This window comes from Dasypus novemcinctus, chromosome 30 (genome assembly GCF_030445035.2).
Source record: "Dasypus novemcinctus isolate mDasNov1 chromosome 30, mDasNov1.1.hap2, whole genome shotgun sequence".
Taxonomy (NCBI): domain Eukaryota; kingdom Metazoa; phylum Chordata; class Mammalia; order Cingulata; family Dasypodidae; genus Dasypus; species Dasypus novemcinctus.
In genome coordinates, this window is record NC_080702.1 from 22,765,969 (window position 1) to 22,783,655 (window position 17,687).

General features: G+C 40.4%; 2 protein-coding genes and 1 non-coding gene across 5 annotated transcripts in view; 1 reads left to right on the forward strand and 2 right to left on the reverse strand.

Annotated features, from left to right (window-relative positions):
• The window catches only part of LOC131276944 (zinc finger protein 705F-like), a 194,058-nt gene that overhangs the window by 11,361 nt on the left and 165,010 nt on the right, over nt 1-17,687 (reverse strand). The window lies entirely within an intron of this gene.
• Nucleotides 7,889-8,020, forward strand: LOC111761906 (small nucleolar RNA SNORA42/SNORA80 family). The gene has a single exon (XR_002795140.1). It is a non-coding gene; the product is annotated as a small nucleolar RNA SNORA42/SNORA80 family (small nucleolar RNA).
• LOC139437855 (olfactory receptor 14C36-like) lies at nt 8,483-9,411 on the reverse strand. Its single transcript, XM_071212723.1, is given in 2 exon segments — nt 8,483-9,072; nt 9,075-9,411. Coding segments are annotated over 2 exon segments (927 nt in total).

Here is a 17,687-nt window from a genome sequence, read left to right on the forward strand (position 1 = left end):
AGGTGCACACAGCAAACAGGAAGAAATTGCAAAACTGTTACATAAAACACACAAACCAAAACGTGTACATTACTTTGTTATACAACCATAAACAACTGGTCTGAATGTTATTGATTTGAAATAAACAAAAAAGAAACATTTAATATGGGGGGGGTGGAGCAATTAGAGTATATAACAGAGGCAAATGTGATCCGTCTTGTAGACCCTCGTAATCTCAACTCTAATAAGGATCCTAGCATGAAGGTTTTTCAATAACAGGCTTATCCACTCATTTCCCTTGTATTTTCTACATTTATATTTTTGATGGATATATCGGAAGATATACTTCAAAAAGAAAAGTACCGGTTTAGATCTCACAATTTAAAACTTCATGGATTTGAAGGTGATTTTCCTTTCCTTTGTAAGTCTTTGAGAGAATGGGTACATAAGAGAAGATCAGGGCTGGTGTTGGGAGTAAAATATGCTGGCTAAAAAAGCAGAAAAAATAAAAGGAGAAACTTAATAGGCAAGGGAAATAACTAATAGGGTAGAGGAGACACAGGGGTCAGAAAAGGGAACAGCTGATGGATACTGAGGTCACTGATGTCTCAGCTGCTACTGAATGTGACATATGAAACTCAACTGTAAGGGCAAGTTACCCCCTAAATGAGGGCAAAGATGAAGGGAAGGGGAAACCAAGAGTTAAGAGGTGAGGGTCACTAAAAGTCAACTGTTTCCTCAGTTATTTTGCACTGTTTTTGAAATAATTTCATTTTTGTAACCCTAGGAGGAAATTACGTGTCTTAATGAGTAAATCAACTTATTCATAAGATGATTTACTAGAGTGTTCCTGCACAATAACATCTCATACATAAATATAAATACTGTTCTTTATGCTCATTCTAATTCTGCAATGTATATCAACTTTCACAAATAAAAAGTTTTAAAAAAAGAATGCTCTGTGAAAGCACTTAAAATCATTAGTAACTATACTATGGCAAACAAATTATAAAAGCAACACATTTAACTGTCAGCTGGTATCTTAATTTTTGCACACAACACAAACCCTTCACAAAGTGACTAACTATATGCAGATTAATGAAGCTAAAAATAAAACCAAAGCAATCATACTAGTTTTGTTTCCATTAAATCAGAAAGTATCCTTATAATATTGGGGGAAAACCCCTTTCAATTAAATTCCATTTCCTACAGTATCAGTTCAGTTTCCCTGAAAGTTTGCAATATTACAATTAAAATATCTGATTATTCTACCACAGGACTCAAGCAACTGCAACCTTTGCCATCTCTCCTGAGAAAAAAGGGTTTCCTCATCTTTCTGAAAATTAAAAAGGCCTCTGATAACTCCTTTTAGAATTCCAAGTTCTATCTAAAAATCAAGTGTTCCAACCAACCAAAACTTTTAATGAATTTTTACTGAACAAAGGCCTACCAATGAGGCTGATCACCTTATCAGATTTGGGATCATTTGCTAGATTGGATGGAAGCTTGTGCACTGTGCCAGACTCAGTTCATTAAGGAGGAATTAAAGGCCTTTGGGCAGTGTGACATCCAAACTTCAATTTCAGACATATTCCACCAGGCTAGAATATCCATTTTTCAGTCAATTTTAACCTCCAAGATAGGTAAATAAATGGAAATTGCCTCAGAATTAAAAATTAAAAAGAAAAAGAAAAAAAAAGGAACCCCCTTTCCTTATCAGTGAGTTGTGGAACACAAGGACATCAAAGCCACATGAACTAGTGGTGCTGACTGTTTACATGAAGTATCCAGACACCACCTGAGAGAAACCAGACATCCCATGAAAGGGAGTTCACAAAGCAAGGTTTCGTACAGTGGACAAGCAACTATGTCCCAACCTTTCTTCCAAGAAGATTCTCCAGACTGATCAGGAAAAAAATTCATCAATAAGTAACTTTAACCATCACTGTTTTAACATGAAGGGAAATGATAGGGTCTCTCAAAAGTTACTACTTTGAGAGTTTGGTTAGATTAGATCCATTTATTAATGGTAAAAGCAACCATAACACATTCTTGATCATTGAACTTTTTAGATTTTTTAAAAAGAATTGAAGTTAAACTTTTGCAGTTTTAAAATAGGGGAAGCTAGTTCAGTCCATGTAGAGCCAAACAACTTTCAATTATTAAAAAAATCATTTATCGTCTTATATTCCCTAATAGCATATCATCTCTAATAGAAAAGATGGCAAAATCTTAAGGCCAGCACTGAAACCTTAAACCAAATTTCACCAGTTAAGGATAAACCTTGGTCAAGGGCACCGATATGGCAGCAGCTCGAGGGGCCGCAGTGCCCCTGTCACCCCCCTCCCCCCCCCCCCCAGGCCAGAGGCTGAAGTGGCCCCTGGAAGCCCTCGTGGAGGGCGGGGCCTGCCGAGCCGGGGGCAGAGCAGGCCACCCCCCGGGACAGGAGGGTGCCTGGGGCCAGGGCGGGGGCCTCCCCAGCTCCCCAGGCGCCTCTGCTCCCCTTCGCCCACACCACGGCCCTCGCCCTAGGCTGAGCCCCGGGACTGCAGCACTTGGGCAGCGCGGGGCGGGCTCCTCCATTTGCAGCACGGTGCCGCCAGGTGAAAGCGTTAAAAAATGATAATAATGGCCATTGTGTGAGAGTGAAATACTCTCCCATTTCCTAATAGCTAATGATGTTGAACATTTTCTTGTGATTTTTGGCCATTTGTATAACCTCTTTGAAAAATGTCTTTTCAGTATTTGCCCATTTTTCAATTGGGTTGCTTGTCTTTTTATTGAGTTGCATGACCTCTTTATATATCATGGAAATCAAACCCTTTTTGGAGATGTGGTTTCCAAAAATTTTCTTTCCATTAAGTGGTCTGCCTTTTTACCTTCCTGCAAAAGCCATTTGAAGTGCAAGAGTATTTAATTATAAGGAAGTCCCAATAATCTATTTTTTAAATTTCATTGCTTGTGCTTTGGGAGTAAGATACAAGAAGCCACCACTTATCGTGAGATCTTGAGGATGTTTCCATATATTTTCTTCTAAGATTTGCATGTTTCTACCTTTTATGTTTAGGTATTTGGTCCATTCTGAGTTCATTTTTTGTATAAGGTATGAAATAGAAGCACACTTTTTTTTTTCTTTTAGATATGGATATACTCTTCTCCCAGCACCATTTGTTGAATAGATTGTTCTGGCCCATCTGGGAGGGCTTGACAGTCTAGTCAAAAGTCACTACAGTATAAATGTGAGGATCTATTTCTGAACTCTCCATTCAGTTCCATTGGAGAGCATGTGCCTCTTCATGCTAGCGCCATGCTGTTTTTACCACTGTAGCTAAGTAATGTGCTAAAAGTCAGGAAGTGAATGCCCTCCAAATTTGATTTTCTTTTTAAAGACATTTTTCGGCCATTCAGGTTCCTTACCCTTCCTAATAAAGTTGATACTGATGTTTCCATTTCTGCAAAAAAGGCTTTTGGAAGTTTTGTTGGGATTGTGTTGAATCTGAAAATAAATTTGCATTGACTTGACATCCTAATAATAATTAGTCTTCTAGTCCATGAATAAAGACTGTCCTTCCATTTATTTAGATCTTCGTTTTTTTTCAGCCAAGTTTGGTAGTTTTCTGAATAGAAGTCCTTTATGTCCTTGGTTAAGTTTATTCCTATATACTTGATTTTTTAGTCACTCTTGTAAATAGAATTTTTTCCCAACTTAATCATCAGTTTGGTCAACTATTGTACACAAACACTTTTGATGGACTTTTCTGTATGAATGTTGTATCCCATCACATTGCACTACTCATTAGTACTAATAGCACTTGGCGAAATTTTCAGGATTTTCCAGCTATATGATAATGTTCTTTCCCTAGTTGGATGCTTTTTACTTCTTTTTCTTGCTGAATTTCTCTAAGTAGAACTTCAAGCATAGTAATGGATAACAGTGAAGAGAGTAAGCATCTTTGTCCAGTTCCTGATCTCAGCAGGAAAGCTTTCAGTCTTTCACCATTGAGTAATTTAGCTGTGGGGTTTCACATATGCACTTTATCATGTTGAGAAAGTTTCCTTCTATTCCTATCTTTCAGAAAATTTTTATCAAGAAAACCATAATGTAAAACATAAGGTAATGAAAAATTCAGAAAATTGTATAGTCTAAAATATAAACCATAATGTAAACCCAGTGTAGCCTTGTTTGAAAACTATTGTTTCACTATCTGTACATCAGCCAAAGCAAATATAATATGAACATGTAAAAAGATCATTGCTGGGGAAGGGACAAAGTGTCTGATTGTGGATATGTGGGAGTACTGTATATTGCATATATGAATTACTGTGATCTAAAACTTTTGTGAAGACAAACTTAATAATTAGAAAGAAAAAGAAAGAAAGGATGTAGACACTGAGGAAGAAATGGAAGAAATTGTCTTGCCACTCTACATACAGGACAACACTTATTGCAGTGATAAAAGGCAAAACTTCAAAAACAAAGCCTTTTCATTTTTTGATACCCCAATTTATTTTTACTTTATTTTTTTTTTAAATTAGTATGTATTCTATATCTAACCTTTCAACCCATCACTATATTCCATTTTACTGTTAATGGAACCTGACAATATATTAGGCTTCATTTTTGAAGAAGTTTTGGACCACAGAGAGGTTCAACTATGGCAGAGGAGGAACACTGGTGGGGGTGTTATTGAGAGAGGGCACATAGTTGGGAGGGAGTTCTCCAGGGCATGTATACAGGGTCCATAAAAATGTTTGGATATTTTCATAGGGGTTACAGGTAAAAATGACAACTGAGGGAGGGTTGAGTTCCTAGCCAGGAGAGCGGAGCTCTCTCACATTCCCCAATGGAACAGCAACAATCTCCCAAGTGCAATGGCTAAGACCAATAAAAAGGATGGTCCAACAATGAGCCCTTGATACTAATGACTATGCTTATGAGCCTGTTCACCTGAAACAAGAACTAGGCATGGAACTGCAGGGTGTCTAAGAGTTACCTCCTGAGAACCTCCATGTTGCTCAAATGTGGCCACTCTCTAAGTCAAACTCAGCATGTAAAGGCATTATCTTCCCCCCAGCATGGGACATGACTCCTGGGGATGAGCCTCCCTGGTGCTGAGGGATTACAATCAAGCAATAGCTGATGCTGTAACTAGAAAATGGGTCAACTCAGAGCAGCAGAATATCAGGTGTTAAAAACTTCTTTTAGATCTTGAAAAAAGGGGGAAATGCAAAGGACAAATGAGTTTATATGGCTATGAGTCTCCAAAATAGAGTCAGGAGGTCATCAGAGGGGTTGCACTTATGCATGCCTCAGCAGGGTGCCAGAGACAGCCAACATAGATACAAGCCTAGGTATTGGTTCTTCTGAGGCCTACAGACATCCACAGGTTCTATGGTCATGGCAGATGGAGTTCAGTGCCATTTCAGTTTGCCCTACTTTGGAGTTTGTGTTCCTGAGTGTGATAGAGTAGGACTCAGATGTGATCTTTGTACACAAGCCTCTCCTGTTACTTTTACTGGATCTGTGGTTGGCGCTGGAGTTGGTGTATAATCAGGAGACCTGAATATCTGGACTGTCCAGGTGATAGCTAGGCTCTGAGTCTCAACAGACTTGCAACTCCTACCATCTGGTTTATTGGACTTACCCTGGCCAGATAACGGGGGAGTAAAGAAGGCCAACCACCACAACAGGAGCCAAGAGTGCCTACAACTGCAAGCAGGAAAATTGCAACCGTCATCCATGTGGAATCTAAGCCCCCTCTCAATATAGAGGTGGAGTGGACATAACCATCCCAGTGTCCACAGGATGGAGGAGTAGAATATGGATTAGAGTAGACTTACTGATATTCTGCTATGGAACTATTGTGATTAGTAATGGAAGAAAATGTAGCATTAACATGGATAAAGTGGCCATGGTAGCTGCTGAGGGAAGGGAGAGGGAAGAAGAGATATGATTTGGCGGCATTTTCAGGACTTGGAGTTGTCCTGTGTAGTACTGCAGGAACAGTTGCTGGACATTGTATGTCCTGCCATGGCCCACTGGGGGGACTGGGGGAAAGTGTAAACTATAACGTAAACCTTTATCCATGTGGTGCAGCAGTGCTCAAAAATGTATTACCAAATGCAATGAATGTCCCATGATGATGAAAGATGTTGCTATGGGAGGAGTGGGCGGAGGGGGTGGTGGGTACATGGGGACCTCATATCTTTGGAATGTAACATTAAAAAAATAAAGAGAACAAAAATATATTGCTAAAAGAAATTTTAAAAAGCATGCTGGATTATGTCAAATGCCTTTTCTGTATCAATCAAAATGATCATGTGACTTTTTTCTCCTCAAAATACTAACATTGTGTACTATATTGATTCACCCTTGCATGCCTGGAATAATACCCTTTTATAATGATGTATAATTCTTTTAATGCGATGTTGTATTCAGTTAGCCAGTGTTTTGTTGAGAGTCATGTCATCTATATTCATTTGAGTAATTGGTCTGTAATTTCCTTTTTTGTAGGATTTTTATCTCAATTTGTTATTAGGGCGATGTTGGCTACGTAGAGTGTGTATGTTAGCATTCCCTCCTGTCAAATTTTTGGAAATGTTTGAGGAATATTGGTATTAAATCTTCTTTGAATGATTGGTAGGATTTCCCTTTGAAGCCAGCTGCAACTGAGCTATTCATTTTGATGAATATTGCAATCTCATTACGTGTGATTGGTTTGGTGAGGTCTCTATTTCTTGTAAGTTCTGTGTAATTTATTCATGGTTTTCTAATGAATTTGTGCATATCACGCATGTTGTCTAAATTGTTATGGTTGCTTGTATTCTCTTCTTATGATATCTCTTTTTCCTAAGGAATCAGAAGTAATGAACTTCCCCTCATTTCTGATTTTATTTATTTGCAGCTTTTCTCCATTATTTTTCCTTTGTCAGTCAAACTAAGGGTTTATAATTTTGTGGATCCTTTTGAAGAATTACCTTTGGTTTTGTTGATTATCTCTACTTTTTGTTTGCTTTTGTTCTCAATTTCATTTATTTCTCTTCTACTCTGTCATTTCTTTCTTTCTACTTACTTTTGGATTAGTTTCTTGTTCTTCTATTTCCTGCAGGTTTTCACCTGGCTTCCTCTTACTGTTGGCTGTGCCTGCCTCTCTCCAGCACACCATCACATAGAGCTTCAAGATTCACAAAGTATTAGGCCACTACACAATTTTTTTCCCTCCTACATATTGCTTATTTGGCTGGAACAACAACAAAAAACCAGTGCCAAGACTAAAGTTCTGAAATTTAAACAGGAGAGCAATAAAGGACACACAGCAATCATTGTTTCTGGGATGAAGACACTCTCCAGTCAGGCCCCTGCAGCCCCGCCGCCGACCGCCCTCTGCCAGCAGCTCCTGCGCCTCCTCGGGCGGGCGGTCCTCCGGCAGGAGGGAGCCAGGTGGGCGGCGGCGGCGGCAGCAGGGCGGGCAGCGGGACCTCCTCGGGGCCGGCCCGGCGCGCAAGCGCTAGGAGTTCCTGTAAAGAATGAACCCACCTTTCTTCCAACATAGTTATACAGAAGGCCAAAAGATGTTCTTAGGTGAAATTTCTCCAGATGATAAATCTTTATTCAAATAAAGTCTTAAAACACCCAAGAAGGCAAAATACATGATGGTGGAGTATTTCAAAGGAATACACGCGTTTCAAGTTTAAATCTGAACATGGCTTTAAAGACACTTAAATAGACCCTGGACAATCCCATCTGTCACTTAAGTCCCGTCTATTGTAAATGTTAATTTTGTAAACAAGAATGAATTAGCTGACATAAGTTTTCTTGCCTTCCCCTAGGGGTTGCTTTGGACATTCCTGAGGATGATAATGCCAGAAGGTCACATTATGTTCGCTCTTAAAACAAGTTGTGTGCAATGCATGGGTTTGGATTTATGGCAGGCCCTTCCCCGTGGACCTCTCATTGTGTCCCATGCTAGAGCAAACTCTAGCCCCGAACCATTGCCTGGCCTTGTCCATAGGCCTCCGCACTGAAGGGGACTGCACAGTGTAAAAAAAACAAACACTTTCTAATATGCAGAACATCCATAAACCCACCGGAAGATAATGCCATAGGTCTCCCCTCTTCCCTGAAATATCGGTTTCTTAAAATTAGTTTGATTTTGTGCACAGCCACTAAATGTTACATTGTCTAAACAGCACAGCCAATTTTAAAACACATACCTCAGGAAGGAAATTGCTGAAAGGGTCAAGGGATACCTCTCTGGGGGCACTTGGGAGTGAACCTGGAAACAGCAACCTGCTGTTCTGTTAAGAGATTAGATCTTTTGCAAAATCAATGCAGAGCAAGTATAGGAGATAATCAAGATCAAAATATAGTTTTAAGTGCCCACCCTTTTGATCAAAGGGGAGCACTAATGAATCACAGGTAAACAGGAATTCCTTGAAACACTAGTCTGAAAATTGACTTCTTTTTCATGATGGAAAAATTCAGCTTGAAATATTAATTATGTTATATTTTTCCTGAATAAAGCTTTTCCCTCAAAACTATCTTTACAGCTTCCTTTATCTGCTTGTTTCTAAGGCTATAGATTATAGGATTCAAGAAAGGAGGGACTATACAATAGAACACAGAGGTGAGCATTGTGGGTGAGCTGGAGGTTGGCTTCATATACACAGAAGTAGCGGAGCTAATAAAGACGGTCACCACAAGGATGTGAGGGACACAGGTGGAAAAGGCCTTTCCTCGTTCTCCTGTTGTTGGAAACTTGAGCACAGTAGAAAATATGTGAATATAAGATACTATGATAAAGGCAAAGCAGCCACCAACAAACACCACTGCAGAGATGAAAATTAAAATTTCATTGTTGAAGGTGTCAGAGCAGGAGAGCTTCAGAAGAGAGGGGATGTCACAGAAGAACTGATGGACCACGTTGGACTGACAGAAGGGCAGTCGAAATGTGTTGCCAGTGTGGACTCCTGAGTAGGCCAGACCACTGAGTACAGAGGCCAGAGTCACCTGCACACAGACCTGAGGGTTCATGATCACAGTGTAGTGGAGGGGCCGGCAGATGGCCACATAGCGGTCACAGGCCATGATGCAAGGAACAGCAGCTCTACTGCAGCAAATGCAAACATGAGGAAGATTTGAGCTGCACATCCAGCCATGGAGATTGCCGTGCTGTCAAGCAGGAAGATGACACATGCTTTGGGGACTGTGACGGAAATGTAGCACATGTCCAAGACAGACAGATTCCTAAGGAAGAAACACATGGGGGTGTGAAGTTTCCAGCTGAAGGTGATTACTGTGACAATGAGAAGATTTCCCATCAGGGTTGCCAAGTACATCAGCGGAAAGAGCATGGCATGTAAGACTCTGAGTTTCCACACATCAGAAAATCTTGTAAGCAGGAATTCGGTCACTGTGGTAGAGTTGGGCATCTTAGAAAAGTTTCCCTTGGCCATGAAGAGTCAAACAAATAATCCCTAAGAAACACGTAGGATCCACATGTAGAAGGAATTAACCGTAGCACATTTATTGCCTTCACATTAATCCATTGTTAGTCAATTAAAATATTTTGGTCAGTAGGTTATAATGTGCTTCCTTATTCTCCTTTGGTCTCCCTGCTTTTTACACTTGTTTCCAGAATAGGAGTAGCAGTAAAATATAATATTTATGAGCTTGTGCATTTGTTTGCATATATTTCTATCACTAGTTATAAAAAAGATCTACTGAAGTTAAAGATTTGTCTAAAAGATTAAAAAGATTAAATGTAGGTAATTTCTATGCAACCCTGTCTCATTAGCAATGTTACATGAAATGTTAATACTTAGGATAATATGATGATCTTGTAGAATCTGAGTAAAGATCTGAGGTTACTATTTATTCAGAGCTATAATCAATTATAATCCGGTCCATGACCTCTAAACCGTTCCCAGTAAATGCCATCATACATTTCTCATGCTTCTCCATGTACTCCTTGATTATAACAGCTGCTTAGTTTTCTCTGTTCAAAATAATCACTTGCAACTCTTGATAGGTAGATATTACCCATATGGAAAAATATTTATATATTAATAATATCAGGTTCACTAAATTTAATGTTTATTCTTCTGTTTGGTGTCAAATACTGTTGTTTTCCCATAAAACCTGAACATATTTCAGAACTTGAATAAACTGATATAGAAAGACATTGCTTGATGTGTGGGTCATTAGTGGATGTTGTATTCACACCTGATTCCTTCATAAAGTTCTTTTTCACAGTCACCCTTAGCAAAACCCTTACTTAATCCTCAAGTGCAGAATGTTTTCTTCTCAGGTTTCTTCAGCTTTGAGTCATATTTTAACTCATGTCATCGAAATGGGAATGGCTTTCCTTGTTGCCTTGAACCCGCAGAATGTACCTTTCAGACTTGCTTATCCAGCCTCTCTAACCCTCAGTGTTAATGCACTTCATCTTCCTGCTCTGTGGTCCTTTTTCTCCTGACAAATGAAACTACTTCTGGAGAAGCTCTGCTAACTGTAAGAAGGCAGGATGCCTGTCACTTTCAAACTGACCTCTGAGCTCAAGAATAAAAGCTTTCTGACTCTGTTTCTCTTTATGTCAAAATTCTTAAAAAAAACTACTTCAATAAATAGTTGTTCTTCTTTTATATCAACAAGTTTACTGATAACTTACTGATAGAATTATATGGTGACTCTGATTAAAAATAGCTAACTTCACTATTTATAAGAAACTCTAACCTATTTAATACAGTTTCTTGCAGAAATTGAGATCTCAAAATAATTGCTTAATTTTTTTCCTCACTAAATTCTATATCAGACTTCTTCTACCATATTATAAAAATGGAACAGGATTTCACAGCTGGAACACAGAGTGGACACGTTTTATTTATTATTTCACCATCATCAATCAATTGTAGGTTTCTATCTTGAATTTATAATGTGTCAGCAAAGTAGAATTAAATCTTTGCCAACTACAGGGAAATATATTTTTTATGTCTTCACTCTCCCACTTATTTGCTATGTATGAGAGCTTCATATATCTTTGACTCTCAAATTTATAGAAATTTTGTAAAAAAATAATTACCTTTTGAATTTAACATGTGTAAAAGTAATTAGAGATTCTCATAATGGTAGCAATGCTAATAAAAAGTAAACCAATAATAATTTTTTTAAAAAGGGAGGCTAAGCACTATATTTTTTTCTTCTCAAATTCATATTACTCTTATTTTTTCAGAAGCAAATGAAGTATAGGAATGCCACCACTCTGAATTTGATACTGCAATTTTTTAAAAAGAAGTATGTCAACATAAAATGTTATGCACACATAAATAGAGATTGTTAAACTAAGACTATTCTTAGTCCAGGGTACAGGAGGATAACTTGCAAAGTAAGGTTCTCCTGGAATAACTAGACTATTGCATAGGTGTTCACATATTAAGTTGTAAAAACAACAGAGTTTTTGCCTTTTCTGCAAAATGTAAAGAATTGGAAGACATATTTTGGTAATTAATATATTTATTGATTGAGACATCCTTGTAATATTTAATTTATTTATAATATCTACCTTTAAAGATATTTTAGGGTGAATTATGTTCAGGCAGTTGTCTGGAGCTGTGGAACTCAAGTATGAAAAATGCTTACATGGTTTTCATGGTATGTTATGAGAAAATCCTAGAATTGCACTTGCACTATAAGGGGTCGAGTGCACTATTTATTTTTATGACAAGGATTGACTTATTCACTATGTACTCTGAACATAGCAGAGTGCTGGATAAAGAGAAAATAGTAGGAAAATAATCATTGAAATTAATTGGCAAAAGCACATATAAATCATTGATACTATTCTTTTTAGGCAAAACACACCTCATTTGAATTAGATCTCTTTAGGTATAAATTTAAATTAGCTTTCTGCCTCCTGAAGCTCTGGTCAGTGTGCAGAACTGCTCCTGCCCCTGCTCCATCTGGTGCTGCAACCAGCTCACTCTTTGCTTCCATGAACATCTACCAGTTCTCCTGAAACAGCTTGAACTGAGTTTACTTCATTGAATGAAAAAGAAGAGGTTTGTCTAATATATATATTAGGTACTCAATCATAGCTCCCTTGACGTTTCTCTCAAAAAAATCAAGTAAGCAGTGCAGGAAAAAATGCAGGTAATACATGGAGGGAAGGGAAGGAAGAGACAAAAAAGAGTTTATAAAAAAATCTCAAATGTCAATTTGGTTGATTACTTACACTGGATAGACACATCAAGATTTCTGATAAGGGTCCACTGATGCTTTACTTGGAGGCAAGGATGAGTAGGTATATTTGGCAGAAATGACTGACATCCTGTCTGGAAGCTTTTTATTGTAACAAGAGCTTTTGTTAAGTTTTATGTCTAAATGGGGTCTCTAATGGCCTCAAAGAAAACACCTGGGAACCCAGGTTTGGCTCCAATAATAACCAGTGCCCACAGGTAATTTCAAAGAAATAATTGCTTCTAGATGGCTAGGGAACAGGACCCAATTAAAATCTGCCCATGAACAGCACTTGTATACAAGATATATTCGTGTATTTGAACATAGATAATGGTGTAGATTAAATGGATAAGCAGAAAGAAAATACAGCTCCACTAGTATTCTCAGTGCTCTTAAGGTGAAATACCTGTGGATCTTAGGACTAAGGAGCAGAGAAGACTCAGAGCCTGGCCTCAGTCCAGTCCCAGGACAATGAGTTTTCTTGATTATCCTGAGGGTTTTCCTCTCAGGAATGGAGTGATATTCACTAGTCAAAACAAACTCATGGTATTGTTAGGATGACAAAACAGTCTTTCAGAAATTATCCAAAGCTATGAGCCCAAAGCCAAAGCCCAGCACAGTGGCCTGTGAGCTGGATGATCCTCATCACGTGGCTTCATCTCTGATTACTCAGTAGCTCAACATGTTAGCACATTAATAACGGTGTTCACCCTCATGTGCATTTGAGGGTAGGACTAAATGGATCATGTACCCATTTAGACTAGTACCCGGCACAAAGTGCAAACATATTAGGAAGCACTAGAATAAATGTTCAGTCTTCACTATCATGGTAGGTGGGTCATTTTTATCATGTTGGGAAAGTGGAAGTCTCAGTATATTTCTTAGAGATGCTATGTACCTTTCTGTCATTGATTTCCAGTTTAATTCAACTGTAATTATTTTTTTAATTTTTTTAAATTTATTCATTTTTTAAAAAATATTACATTCAAAAAATATGAGGTCCCCATTCACCCCCACCGCCCCCACCCCACCACTCCCCCCACAGTAACACTCTCCCCCATCATCATGACACATCCATTGCATCTGGTGAGTACATCTCTGGGCATTGCTGCACCCCATGGCCAATGGTCCACACCATAGCCCACACTCTCCCACGTTCCATCCAGTGGGCCATAGGAGGACATACAATGTCCAGCAATTGCCCCTGCAGCACCACCCAGGACAACTCCAATCCTGAAAATGCCTCCACATCTCATCTCTTCCTCCCATTCTCCGCACCCAGCAGCCACCATGGCCACTTTTTCCACGCCAATGCCACATTTTATCAATTATTAACCACAATAGTTCATGAATAGGATATCATTAAGTCCACTCTAATCCTTACTGTATTCCTCCTTCCTGTGGACCTTGGCTTTGTTGTGTCCATTCCACATCTATGTCAAGAGGGGGCTTAGATTCCACATGGATACTGGATGCAATCCTCCTGCTTTCTCAACCATAATTAGACAACATGCCCTTTTTGATTTCAATCTTCTCAACATGCTCTTGAATGCACTTTCTGCACCATTAGGAGTTAGTCAATTATACTGTTCAAAACTTTTATACTTTTCCTGATGGCTGTCCCATCATGATTACACTGCCTGAATTGTTTTTGCATATCCAGGTATAGTTTTGGATATATTAAGTTTTACTTTGTGCTATAACATGTTAAGCATTATATATTTTTAAGCCATGATAAATGGTGAACATAAATTTAGCATTGTCTATCATGATGCAAATTAACCTTAATATTGAGCCAAGCATCATGCCTTCAGGTGTACACTGTTTGATAAGAAGGTAGCTTTTGATGTTTTCAAATGGTATGTACCCCAGAAAATCACGTTCTTAAAGCCAATCCATTCCTCTGTGTGTAAATCTGTTGTAAATAGAAATTTTTATTAGAGTGCTTCAGTTCAGGCATGGTCCAGTATGACTCTTAATTCTGATATGGGAGTCCTTTTTAAACAGGATGAATATAGAGTTAAGGAAAGAAAACCACAGAATCAAGAAACAGGGAGGAATTAAATCTGGAAAAGATGGGAGAGACTAGCAGATGCTGACATGCTCCTTGCCACTTGACATCATCCAGAATTGCTGGCAGCCAAGTTTCCCAGGGAAAACATCTTTTGATGATGCCTTTTTTTTTTTTAATTGATTTTGTAAAAATATTACATTAAAAAAATATGAGGTCCCATTCGGCCCCACCACCCCCCAACGCACCCCTCCCCCCCCAGCAACACACACTCCCATCGTCATGAGACATCCATTGCATTTGGTAAGTACATCTCTGGATATCTCTACACCTCATGGTCATTGGTCCACATCATGGCCCACACTCTCCCCCATTCCATCCAGTGAGCCCTGGAAGGATTAACAATGTCCGGTGATTGCCCCTGAAGCACCATCCAGGGCAACTCCAAGTCCCAAAGGCGCCTCCACATCTCATCTCTTCCTGCCATTCCCCATACCCATCAGCCACCATGTCCACTTTTCCCATTCCAATGCCACCTTTTCTCTGAGGTCCTTGGATTGGTTGTGTCCACTGCACCTCTATGTCAAGAGGAGGCTCAGATTCCACATGGTTACTGGATGCAATCCTCCTGCTTTCAGTTGTAGGCACTCTAGGCTCCATGGTGTGGTGGTTGTCCTTTTTCAACTCCATCTGAGCTGAGTGAGGTGAGTTCAATAAATCAGATTGTAGGAGCTGGAGTCTGTTGAGGCTCAGGGCCTGGCTATCATATTGTCAGTAAAAAGATTCAATCCCCTAAATATATCTTAAACCCCAATACCAACCACAATTCCAGTAAAGTAGCATGATAGTCTTATGCAAAGAGATCCCCTCTGGGTCCAGTTTCATCATGCAGAAACACCAGCTCCAAAGAAGGGCCATCTGACATGGCAGTGAACACTATCTGCCATGACCATAGAACCCGTGGGTCCCTTTAGCCCTCAAAGGAACCAATACCTGGGGATTGTATCTACTTTATCTGTCTCTTAGACCCTGCTCAGTTGTGCATAAGGGCAATCCTTCTGACAGCCTCCAGACTCTTTTTTTTTAGAGACTCATAGCCATATAAACTCATTTCTCCTTTCTATTTCCCCCTTACATTAGATCAAACAGCATTTTAAAGTCATATTATTCTATGTAGACAGGGATATTCTACTGATCTGCATTGAACCTTCAATTCAAGGTCATTTTCCAGTTGCATTATCAGTTGTTAGTTGATAGTGATCCCTCAGTGCCAGGGAGGCTCATCCCCGGGTGTCATGTCCCATGCTGGGGGGAAGGCATTGCATTTAGATGCTGAGTTAGGCTTCGAGACTGGCCACATTTGAGTAACATGAAGGCTGTCAGGAGGAAATTCCCAGGCACAGTGCTGCTCTAGGTCTTGTTCTTATTTCAGTCATATAGGCTCACAAGCATAGTCGTTAGTATCAGGGGCTTACTGTTGGACCCTCATTCCTTCTTGGTCCTTGCCGCTGCACTTGGGGGACTGCCGCTGCTCCCCTAGGGACCACGGCACAGCACCCCCAGCCAGGGACCCAGTACCTCCCCCAGGTTTAGTTTTTAATTGTTGCCACTATGAGTATATCCAAACATTACCATGCACCCTGGACATCTGCCCTGTATAGCTCCCTGTCAGCCATATATCCCCTGTCAATAGTATCCTATACCAGTATTCCTCCACTGCCATTGTTGAACCACTCTGGGATCCAGAACTTCCTAAATATTGAAGCCCCAATATCATGTCAGGATCTCTTACTAGCAAAATGGGATATAGCGATGGGTTTAAAGGTTAGATATAGAATACGTGTTGACTTGGAAAAATTCTACATCCTATCTTTTTCTTTTCCTTTTTTATTTCCCCCTAATTATTGAACTTCTCTTCACAAGAGCCCTAGACGACAGCAATTCATGTATGCAATATACAGCACTCCCACACATCCACCACAAAACCTTTTCCCTTCCACAGCGATACTCTAACAGCCTATTCACAACATATTTACTTAAAGTGATGTACAGAGTCTGAGACAATAGCTTTTGAACCAGGTGACATCTGTGCTTACATTGTGGTGCATACTTTAGGACATGCAGTTTTCTAACATTTTTAGTTATCCTATGTTTTACATTATGGTTTACATTATCATTCTGTCATCCCCTATATGTTTATGATGTATTATTACATATTTTATATCCATCCTTGTGTACTCTCACGAAACTCCTCTCTTACCCCACATTTACCTTGGTTTCACACATTTAACATCCATTTTCCCATCCCCTTGGTGCCCCCAGTGACAGCCAACCTCCGTTTCTGAGGAGCCACATCCAGAGATACTTGCAACAGTGTTCAGGTCCTAAATTGCTCAGCTGCTCCAATGCCCTGGGAGCCACCCTTTCTCTCGAGAGATACAGTTCCCTTTATTTGATGGCGTTAGTCCTCCCCAGGATGTGGGTCCACCCCCACTCTCACTACTTGGGTCTCTACCCAATGGTATCAACCACTCTGGCAAAATGAGCATTTAGACATTCCCCAGGAGCCCGTCCCACATCGGACCATCCCTTCCGAGCATCCTAAGCAGGTAACCCTCTTAATTATATTTTGATATGATTTTCTCAGCATTTTACTCTCAACCAACACCTGACACCCTCCTGTGTTCGTATGCTAACCTTCCCTCCCCCCACTTTTTGGGCAATATTACCCATCCGTCCATCTCCAGCCCCCCTCAAACCCGCAAAGCCCCACCCAAAGGCAATACCTTGCCCCCATTTTATCTCTTCTTTGTGTTCTGCGGTCACCCCTTGAGCTGAAGTGTGGTTTGCTGGCCTGGCAGGGGAGCGACCGCGGTAGGCCTAATTCCTACCTGCTGCCCCCATAATAGGGTGGCTGGTCGGACTCACCGCCACCCCTGAAGGGAGCTCGGCGTGGGCTCAGAGTGCCCTCGGGTCTCCCCTTCTCAGCAGCCATGCTTCCGCGGCTGCCCCTTCTCCCGGATAGCGCCACACGATGCCTTATGAGGCAACACCCTTCTTCTTCTTTCTCCCTGAGCAGGCGCAGGGTGGAAAATTCCAGTCTGCCCTTCCCCCCCCGCCCCCCGACAGCAGCAACAGCCAGGCACAAGGAGGGAAACTCAAGTCTGCCCTCTACCCCAGCAACAGCAGCCACCAATCCCTAAACCCTGCCACTTCCCCCGGCAACAGCAACAGCCAATCCCTAATCACCACCCCTCCCCCTTCCAGTACCTCCCACCGACCTTTCTCCCCAGTAACTGCTTGCGGCAACCAATCAGAACATGGCATAAGCTTCGACCAATCAGCCTTCCCCAGCCCCTATAAAACTGTAGCCACTTCCTCAATAAAGTTGGACCTGCGTGTTTACCTCGTCTCCGCGGTAGTTCTTCTGCCGTGCGCCCTCCAGTCCTGAGAGCCCCCGAC